The sequence below is a fragment of the Orbicella faveolata genome, unplaced genomic scaffold (genome assembly GCF_042242905.1).
Source record: "Orbicella faveolata isolate gen_17 unplaced genomic scaffold, um_ofav_v1 contig_17, whole genome shotgun sequence".
NCBI lineage: Eukaryota > Metazoa > Cnidaria > Anthozoa > Scleractinia > Merulinidae > Orbicella > Orbicella faveolata.
The window spans coordinates 494,767-505,332 of NW_028301544.1; the positions used below are offsets into that span (position 1 = coordinate 494,767).

At 38.5% G+C, this 10,566-nt stretch overlaps 1 protein-coding gene across 1 annotated transcript; it reads right to left on the reverse strand.

Moving 5' to 3' along the window:
• Positions 1-8,203: 8,203 nt before the first annotated feature.
• LOC149113031 (uncharacterized) lies at positions 8,204-10,518 on the reverse strand. Its single transcript, XM_089288613.1, has 3 exons — positions 10,302-10,518; positions 9,770-9,854; positions 8,204-9,489 (listed from the first exon to the last, which is right to left on the reverse strand). Exons 1-3 carry the CDS (start codon positions 10,516-10,518, stop codon positions 9,021-9,023), a joined length of 771 nt encoding a protein of 256 aa, XP_089144739.1. The 3' UTR covers positions 8,204-9,020.
• Positions 10,519-10,566: the final 48 nt, after the last annotated feature.

Here is a 10,566-nt window from a genome sequence, read left to right on the forward strand (position 1 = left end):
GAAAGTTGCCACTTCTCCATTGGTATAAAATAATCGAGTGGCAGAATAGAATTGATCAATGTTATTAGCTTGTGCTGGTTGCGTAGTCAATAGCAGTTTCCATTCACCTTCAGATATATTTCTCCATTGGGCAATCGTAAAAGTAGTTTGATAATGAGCATTCTGGACCAGCCAAAATTCCCAAGGTCAATTTCCGGGACACTTTTTGACCTGTAGGAACTTTGAATAATTTTTTTATTTGTCAAAGAAGAAGTTAACCTAAATAGTCCCAAATTGTTTTCGTTGCCATTTTGCCTTTTTGAATATCCTGCAAATGTTTTTGTTTTTCTTCAGAAGAGTCTTGTTTGAATTTTTGTTCAGCTAAGAATCCTTTCAATGCTACTTCAGTAAGTTCACAAAGACCAGGATCATTCTTCAATATAGCTGTCCCATGACAATGAATGCTACCTCTTGCTTGGAATCCATATCTGTACCAGTGCCATTCAGCCTAAAATGTACCATACAACCAATGTTTTATGAAACTTTGTAAGCGTTGATTAAAAAACCAATCAGCAATGTGTGGATTGTCTATTACATTTTGTCTCCTTTCCTCGTTGGTACAATGATTTATTTGAAAACAATGAATGCAATTCTGGCCAGTGCATGTCTGCTGATGAGAAGGTAAAAAAGATGGTTGGGGCACCTTTGCTGTTTATTATTGATTTCAATTCATTTCATCGTTTTTGCCAGTAAGCATTACTACCTGTTATGTTGCCCACAAATCTTGATAGCTTTGTCATAAAATTTGTTGAAGCATTATTTGATCCCATGTCACACAATTGCTCTATTGTAACAGGAGCGTCACCTGGATTCTGTTTGATGAACACAGAACTTTGTTGTAAAGTGCGTAATTCTTTGAATCATATTAAGTGCCCAGTAGGGAAAGCGTGGATGTTTAGCAAAACGATAAACCCACTTGCCGCTTAAGAATTCTCCAAATCTTAAAAGATGTTTAATGCTTTGAGAAAAAGGAAGATGTCTGTTTAAACTGTGATTAGTTGGATCACCTTTTCCATCAGGAAATGATGTTGGAAATACCATTGTAGCTAAGTATGGCGTTGTATATTCATTGAATGGTTTATTTTGAGTAGATGGCCAATTCAAAATTTTCCCTGCTATTTCCTCTTCAATTTCCTCTGTTTCCTGTTTTCCATTGTGTTAAAAAGGAAGAAAGCTACTAGTTTGAGTATCCTTGTTATAGACAACATCATGAATCACTTTCTAATTCCTGGACAAAGTTTTTGTCATCATTTTTTGTTTCAAATGTTGGAAGGTCTGATGACATACCATTTTCAGGCAGACAGTTTAAAGCATGTTGATTAATATTAACGTCGCTGTATTGAGGATTATCTAGGGTTAGCCAACGCAATGCCTCTTGAATGTTATGTCTTTTTACAGTGACTTCTTTGCAAGAGTTGTCTTTCCCTGTCATTTTCACGAGAATGAAAGGAATGTCTTTAGGCTAACGAGGCAATGATTTAGCAAGCTCTTTTAACATCTTGAGGAAATCTGATACAGTGCCCAGAATAGCCTCTTTGTCGTCCAGGTTTTATAAAAACTCTCCGCCATTATTGGAAGAGCTCTGGCTATTAACATTTCTTCTATTTGTGTTACACCTTGCAATTCCTTAGGCACTGAAGAAGGTATCATACCATTCTCCCTTGAAATTTTTTTTAGGAAACTGCTTATCTCTTAAGCAGTTGGCGCACACAGAGCTAGAAAGTGTTTTCAATTTTACTATTTTTGCGAATTTTGGTTTTCTTTGGCCGGGCCTCAAAGCAGATTTTACACTGGTAAATAGTATGATCTAGGAATCTGTGAAATTTGGTCATATTTTTTAAAGCCAATTTATCAATTGCATTGGATTTCATTGGGAGCTTTTTATGTTTACCACTTGCGTTTTGACTGCCTAGCATCTTTTTAGTTTGGAAAAAAACTATTTTTTTGCTTTTGAGTTTTTGCTTTGTGTTTTTGTCTGTGAGCACTTTTGGTTATTAGCATGTAATTGTGGTTTTTTATTTATTGTATTTTTAATTACTGGTATTGTAAAATGAAGATATTTTTTGCTTTGATATGCCATATTTGCTATTTTGTCATCATTTCGTGAGTCACAAGCTACTTGATCATCTACCAATCTAAGTTTTTTTGCTATGTGTTATTGTACTATGTTGTTGTGATTCACGTTTTCTATCTTTTTTGTGCTTTGTAGTTTAGCACTTTCCTTTGTCAACATACCCTTTGTTTGTCTTTGCTCAGTATAAATGTGCTTTCTGATTGTTTTTTTGCACTTGTTTCTTTCTTTCTATCATGGTTATGGATATCATCTGACTCGGAGTTCTGAGAAAACTGGTGCTTTAAATCACTTAAACAAACGTCTTGCACTACATCATAGTGAATTCTCTTTGATTGTTTCAAATAAACTGAACAACTGTTTATGGTTTTTCACCATCAATCATGGTTCTTGAAAATTTAAGCCATTTGTATGTATCCCCAAAATTGTGTGTATACAAAAATGTCCGTGGATATGTATGAGTGAAGCAGCGCTCAAAATTTCAATATCTGTTCCTCAAACTCTATTTTTGGCCATTTGAGAGCTGGCTAAATGATACTGTTGTGTACTGTAGGAGAGAGTTACCCATTTTCTTTTAAGCTATGTTCACATACCTTCAATGCCTGCCTACTTTACAGTCGCTGAAAGAAATTTTCAAAACATTGGCAATTTACTATATGTCTCCGTAAAAGGTACGATTTTAAAAAGCAGTATCAAGTTTAAACACACAGTGGGAAGAAGGCGTGCGAACACACCATTGAAATGAGGCATGCAAAAACACACCAACAAAAATGAGATGCGTGTTTAAACACATCAATGACTAGTGTATGCAATCTGCAGGAAACAATCTCCTGCAACAAAAGGGAGTAGCTGCTATTAAAAAAGGTGTGCAATGTCATGCAATCTATGCAACAACGACAAAAAATTGAAACCGCTTCCTGGAACTTATTCAAAGATTTATTTCTTGGTTGTCTTCAACCTGATGTAAAATATTTGAAGACTTTTCGTCATCTTGATTTGATATTAGAATTTGGTAACGACACAGTGTTGTGTGAAATAGTTAGCCTGGGTAGCTTGGCGGTTTAAGTAAATTGAACGTGCTAAGAAAGCGGCAAAGCCGCGAAAACGAGCGGCGAAGCCGCTAGGAGCCTGAGGGAGAGATAACTGAGAAACCGCCTGCACGAATGACCAGCATCTTTTGTTAGTCCAATACGCTGGGTACTGGCCATTCCCATTGGATCAGAAAGCTAACACGTCAATCAAAATTTTCGGTAATCTCCCAAGGGACAGCTCCAAGAAACAACACTGATTACAATGCAGAGTTTTGGCGCGTAACAAGAAAATGGTCGAGAAAGTTCTGTCGAAAGCGTTATCGCGCCTAAATATTCTTCGTGAAGATCGCGAAATGGTTCTCAAACCTGAGCAAGAAACAGCTGTAAGCGAGTTACTTCATGGGAGAGATGTGCTGGCCGTTTTGCCAACAGGCTTTTTACCACAATTGCTACTAATCTCGCAATCTGGTTGGCTAATTTGCCGTTGTCGATAAGAGTCCAGACAACGCCACTCGCGTCAATGTGTCACGCAATGCCTTTTTCAGCTCGCGCTCTGAAAAAAGCATCTTCTTTGACGTTCGAGACCCTGTATCATTAATTGTTATTTCGCCGTTGAAAAGCATCATCGACGACCACATTTCAGAGATGTTGTCGCTGAACTTCACAGCAATGGAATTGCTGTCTGACAAAGTGAATTTGGTGCGAAATAATCGGCCGCAATTTCTTTACTGCTCTGTAGAGGCAGCGTTGGAGAAGCCGTTTCTTGCAGCGTTGCGAGAAGACAGCGAACTCCATCGAGCTGTGTCGGCGATCTTAGTTGACGAATCTCACACGGTGGAAGCTTGGACGGGGAAATGGCAAGATTCGATATTTGCTTTTTGCAGCGATTTTACCCGGGGTGGGGGGGGGGGGGGGATGGTGTACTCCCTCATCTGGGCTATATTGGTATGTGCGGCCCCAAAAGATATGGTTTTTCAGCTATTTTGGTCATAAATAGGGTATCGATTTTAGCTGATTTTGGCCATTTTGGTCATAAATAGGGTATGGTGTTTGCACTCTAGCGTTGATATGGGCATGGTTTCATGAAAAAGCGATTTTTTGATCATTATCAACAAAAGTCCTTCACAAATTATGTTTACGGTAATTTAACATTAGTCTGAACTAGGGAACTAATTATAATGCAGGTCTGAAACAGGGTTTTGATTTGAGGGTCTGGTAGTAAATAGGATTTCGAATTTTTGGTCAGGTCAAAAATAGGGTAGGGAATATAGCTGATTTTGGTCATAAATAGGATAAGGGTTTTGGGAAGCGGGCCGCACACCCCCAACCCAAATTTTCTGAGAGTACCCCCCGGGCGATTTTAGTATTCGGCTGCATACGTTTTGATAATGGACGCTCATTGTTTTCAATTGATTATTTGTTTTCGTCAGGAACAAGCATAGCCAAGCCTCTAAGCCTGTTCAGGTGTTCCGTGGTGCCTAGGGAAAACTGTCCATTCTTCGATCGATGAGCAAAGACGGTAAGGAAAGAATATCTCTTTTCATATTTAAGGTTACTTAGTATCGTTTCATATAGTAAAGATTGTATGAGCATATTTTTATCATGCATTACCATGAATTTAAATGATCGTAGGTACTTTATTTGCGTATATTTAAAATTGGTTCTTGATAACCAAGATTGTATCACTGTACTGATCAGTTCGGAAATAAAGCAGTTGTGCAAGTTAGTTTTGGGAAAAAAAAATTAATTACTCAACGTATAACATAACTTACTTTAATAGGTCTCTAAAAAATATTGTGAGGTTGGTGGACTGTTGGTGCAACTTTGTTATCAAATGAACGTAAGGGAAGACGAATGGGAGTGCTTTCCCTGCGTCGTTTAACCTCTGTAAACTGTAGTCAGTGCACTAGTATCTGATGAATTTTGTTACTTGTAGGGACTCCAGTTTTGGCACTGACTGCAGTGGAGCTTCAGACAAGGAGACAGAAAGAACTGCCATGGATGAACTCACTATGAAAGACCCCATCTAGTTGTTTGTCAGCCCAAACAGATGCAATCTGCAGTTTTCAATAAACAAAGTGACACGAACTGACATGTACTAGCAATTGGATTGGCTGGTAGAATTGATAGAGGAGTACAGCAAGGACACACCCAAAACAAGTGTATTTTCTGACACCGTGTATTCTATCGCACGTGTGTTCAACTACCTCATGGGGAAACTTAGAGAAAAAGCCTAGAGAGAAAAACGCAGGCACATCAAGGAAACGGATCCATTGCCTCATTGCCATATTCCATTCCCTTTCACATAAAGAGTACGAAGAGAGGCTACTACTTTCATTTTAAAAGAATGGAGCCGGTGAAGCGTGTCGCCATTGCTTCTACAGTACTGAGTATGGGGGTTAATTTCCCAGATGTTCGGTACATCGTGCTATTTGGCCCTGCCAGAAGTTTACTTGATTTTCATCAGGAAGCTGTGAGAGCTGGTCAAGATGGCCTGCTTGCCGATCAGTTATTTTGTATGTTTATGGCCAACAGTTGGCACACTGTGAGGGGGACGTGCGCGAAATTTTTTAGAAACAAGTGGACGCTATTGGGTGGCAAGCTACAAGAGCTTTGATCCAAACATCGTCAGCTTGACAGGCTTCTGGTAGGTCGCGGAAGAAAACAGTCAAATTGCGCAGGATTTTCAGGGACAAATTCGCGGGAAAAAACGGCCGATTTCGCGGGAATTTTCGAGGCCATTTTCGCCGAAAAACGATCGGTTAAACACGGCTGATTTCGCGAAGGTTTTCTGGACAAATTTAGCCGGAAAGCGATTCGTTTTGCGCTGATTTGAGGAACGTGTTTCAATGAAACTAGATGCTCTTAGAGCATTTACTCAGGCTTCGTACCTTCGTATTGAACACAATAAAAACAAATGAGAGAATCAGGATATTAAAAACACAAGAGTTACTCTTAGATATTTACTATTCAAGAAGCTTCGTTGAATATCTTCTTTATCCAACTCCATGTTGTTTGCCTCATCTTCGAAGTTATGTTCTGTTTAGGTTGCGGTTTGCTTTATGTTTTGACCACGGGGTTATTTTTAATAGTGAACAGCATTTGCTCTGTTAACAACGAGGCGTTCTAGAAATGCGCCAATGACAAAGCTTTTAACATCGTGGCTGCTGCCCAGTTTTTCGCAACATTAATCTAAGAACGCCTGGTAGGTTTGGGATGTTGTTTACTCGTTGCAGTGACGAAATTTCAAGGTAATTTAGCAAATTTACAGCCAGTAAGTAGCCCCAACAGCCAAAATAACTTTCAAACATGTTGTGCCGACAAGTATTTGGAAAGATTTCCAGCGAATTTCGCGGGATTTCGCGGATTTACTTGAAATCCGCGACCGCGCGAAATATCAGAAGCCCTGGGCCTCCGAACCTTGTCTCCACCTCATGACTGGTACAATTTTTGTGGAACATCTTGTGCATATGGTGATGGAAGTGGGTGCACGCAGCCAATCAAATATTTTGACAAGCAACCAACACCATCAACTATGCTGCCAATTAAAAGTAGAAGTGTCACTGATAAAGAGAGGGCCATTTTGAAAGATGCACTCTCTGAGTTACAGTGTAGCCTTGTAATTGCAGTGATGATTTGGCTGTTGGTATGGGTTCTCAAAGGAACTAGTTTCTGATGTTGTAGCTACCTATCATAATCTGTTTATTCTGAATGATATAATTAGTAGTGTGCCTGTTTATTCAAAAAATCAGGCTGTTAAAATTCTTGAGATTTTAAATGAGATTTTTAATGACATTGATGAGCATAGCTTAAGTGATTCATCAATCACTTTCGGTGATGGACAAAACACTGACCCCTAGTCCATGGACTACCCTCATGGACTACCCTAATGGACTACCCCTAAAAAACACTATTTCAGATGAGTGGTATGTTAAGAAGCTGCGATTATATACTTACACTGCACGGAGGATGCTTTTCTTTTCGTTCCGCATCGCCCTCAGCCGCCATTTTGGACTGAGTCTCGCAAAACCACAAAAATTTCCACATAATTATAGTACTTATAGTCCAGGCCAGCCAAGAATACTCCTGACTCCTACTGCTTCCACTCCACTCTGATTTTTTGTAGCGTAGTCGTTGGAATTTCTTGCTGTCCCATAGCTTTATCCTCATTCCCATTTCTATTTCATTTTGATACACTCAGGAAAAAACCAGAATACTAGCTGCTTCTGTGCCATAATTTTTGGCACAAAACAAGCAAAACAAATCATGAGTGACAATCTGAAGATCATTTCGTCTGTTTGAGAAAGACTGAGCTACTGAATCACATGGGAGCAAGATTGAGTTGTCCACAGAATATTTGATTCGATTTGAGTCTACGCTTTTTGTGTACAGCGGTTGTTTTATTCAGTGTAGTTATTCAAAATGGCGGCTGAAGGCGATGCAGACCGAAAAGAAAAGCATCCTCCATGCAGTGTAAGTATATAATCGCAGCTTCTTAACATACCACTCATCTGAAATAGTATTTTTTAGGGGCAGTCCATTTGGGTAGTCCATTTGGGTAGTCCATTAGGGTAGTCCATGGACTAGGGGTCAGTGTTTTGTCCATCACCATCACTTTCAGTGAGGAGTTTTTTACTAGACTTGAAGAACTGCTCTTTTGTGATTATGTTGAGTTTCAAAAGGATTTACCAGATCCAGATGCCTTACCAGAGTGAGTGATATACTCCTGGTATTTTATGTAATGGATATCATATACATACGTTTTTAGGTTTTTCTATTAGCTTAACTAATATAAACAAAAAGGAGGGCTCAGTAGATATTACTCTGAAAGGGGCAGTGAAAATTATGCTGTATATACTAGCCCTCTTAGCTTTAGGTTTCAAACTAATTCCCTCAATTGATTAATAATTTGGTACTGATTCAAAACAGAACTAATGATGGTATTTGATTGAGTGTTGGTAAACGAAAACAAAAATAAAACACATCAGATGACTTCTCTCACTAAATGAAATCAGCAAAATGAACTAAGTTATTGCCTTATCAAATGATTTGAAGTGATTAATTAAAGTATAAAACTGCACTTTATTCTAGTGACAAGGCATTTTCGTTTAAACCTTGTAAGTACACCATCGCCTTAACTAAGGCAAATTAGGTATGCCAAAAAAATGTTTGAACTTGTATTAAAATTATGGTTAATTCAAAAAAAGAAACATAGAAAACTATATGTCCTAGCCAAATGCTATTGACATGTTACGATACAGCCTTCTTGTTACAGAAAGACATAATTATCTAGTTTTGGATTAATGGAGAATAAAATAATTATCTACTTGAGTGTCTCTTAACTGGGGATCTTTTAAAGACTTGATAACATAGTTCAAAATTTAAATGTGCTATTTAAGCAATAGACCACAACTTTTTATGGTTTGTAGGCTGATGAACCACGCGGGATGTTGGAAGAACACTCGAAGAATTCGTAAATCACTCGCCTGCGGCTCGTAATTTTCAAATTCTTCTCGTGTTCTTCCACATCCCAACTGGTTTATCAACCTATAAACCATAAAAACTTTGGTCTATTGCTTTTATATAATAATTCAGAAGACACGCAAAATTTCCATGAGTTTACTGGCACAATAAACAATAGCTGATTGACCAATCAGAGCGCGTGCATTCCTTTGATTATTTTATAATACTCATGTACAATTAAATCTGTTTGTTCAAGTCACAGATTAAGAGCAAAAATAACTCCCTATTTACATGTATACCAGGGCTTGGAAAAAGTGCTGTACGATTGTCTGGGGCACGTATATTTTCTTGCTGGGCAAGTAACTTTACATTCTCATTTGTCCAATGGTCAAGGGCTCAGGTATGTCATTGGTCGACTAAATCAATAAAGAGCCAACTTCCATTGGTTCAACGGTATTAGCAATTCGAGCTGCTGAATCTTCATTGATATTGGCAGCAAGTGACTTCCACATGCTCTTAACATCATGATTGAACTGCTTAGTTCGCAAGTCCAGTGGAATGTTCATTCCTGGCAAGCCATGTTTGTTAAATATTCTATTCCATTTAGGGTCATAGGCATCTGTTTCCAACAAAATGGCTTCAATTTTGATATATTTGGCCTTGCCATGTGCTTTGTACAGTAGCAGAGCAACCTTGAAAAGGTCAGGCAGCCTCTCACCGTATCCCTCTATACTTGTATCGCCAAACTCGAACAAAATGAGACCAAAGGCCAGCTTTGCCTGATGGTAATTGAAAGGGAAATCATCCTTTGCTGCTCCCCCATTTGCCTCCCCCTGCGGATCCTGAGCCTCGAGAGTGACATTGGGATGTGCCTTGCTTTCATGGCTAGAAAAGGAAGAAACCAAATTTACACTCAGGAATTGCCTACTAGTTACATTGTACTATTACATACCGGTAGTTTCCCAGGGATTACAAAATTAATGATTTTGCGATTTCAGGAACCTCTCAAAACCTTTAGGTTAAAGAAACTGATGATCTTTCCTGCCAAAAAAGTAAGACATTTTACTTGACTTTGGTATGTATGTGTGTGTGTGTGGGGGGGGGGGGGAGGGGGGGTGGGGGGCACTTACAAGCACAACAACATAATGTTTTTATTTTTACTCACCTATTTCTGGTAGCTTTAATGGAGAATACCAGACCACATGACACTCTGCAGTGGAAAAACCCAGCATGCCTTTCTCCTTCCCAGGCTCATACCTTTTTCACACCAGGCCATGTTGCATAACTTTGTGCCTGAGACAATGAAAACAATAGGATTAAACTAACACAAATTGTTGGTTTATTCATTTATTTCATCATTATTGTTCATTGAAAAAGTGTTAAGTGAACATGAACGTCTTCTGCGGGGTTACAAGAAGTTTTCCCTTTCATGGAGGTATTGATGGTTTTGCTAAAAAGCAGTCTGTTAACACTCAGAGACATACATACATTTTTCTTCAATTAGTTGGTAGAATTTGATTAAAGATCAGTACTTGTAATAAGAACAATTTCTCCTTGGTGATCATTTACAATATTCATTCAGATTAAAATATTTTCTTGTATATGTCTTGATATCGTAAGGAGCAATATGTTGCTAAAAACTGTATTACCCCTTGTCTGATACTATTGCTATAATCCTCTATCAATTTTATACTTACTTGACTCTGTTGGAATGAAGTTCACATAAGTTTTATCACATCGCTCTATTCGACACAAAAAACCATTTGCACCCATAGCACTTTCCAGCTCATGAACCTGCTGAACCAAAGGTTCGACTTCACTTCCAGTCATTAGATACGTCTCCACATATTTTATGCAAAGATCATGTAGCCATTTCCTTAGATCTTCTTTTCCCAAGTCATCTTTTGATGGCATGTCACAGTCTGGAGCGTCTATTCCACATGAAGAAGTATACAAAAGGAA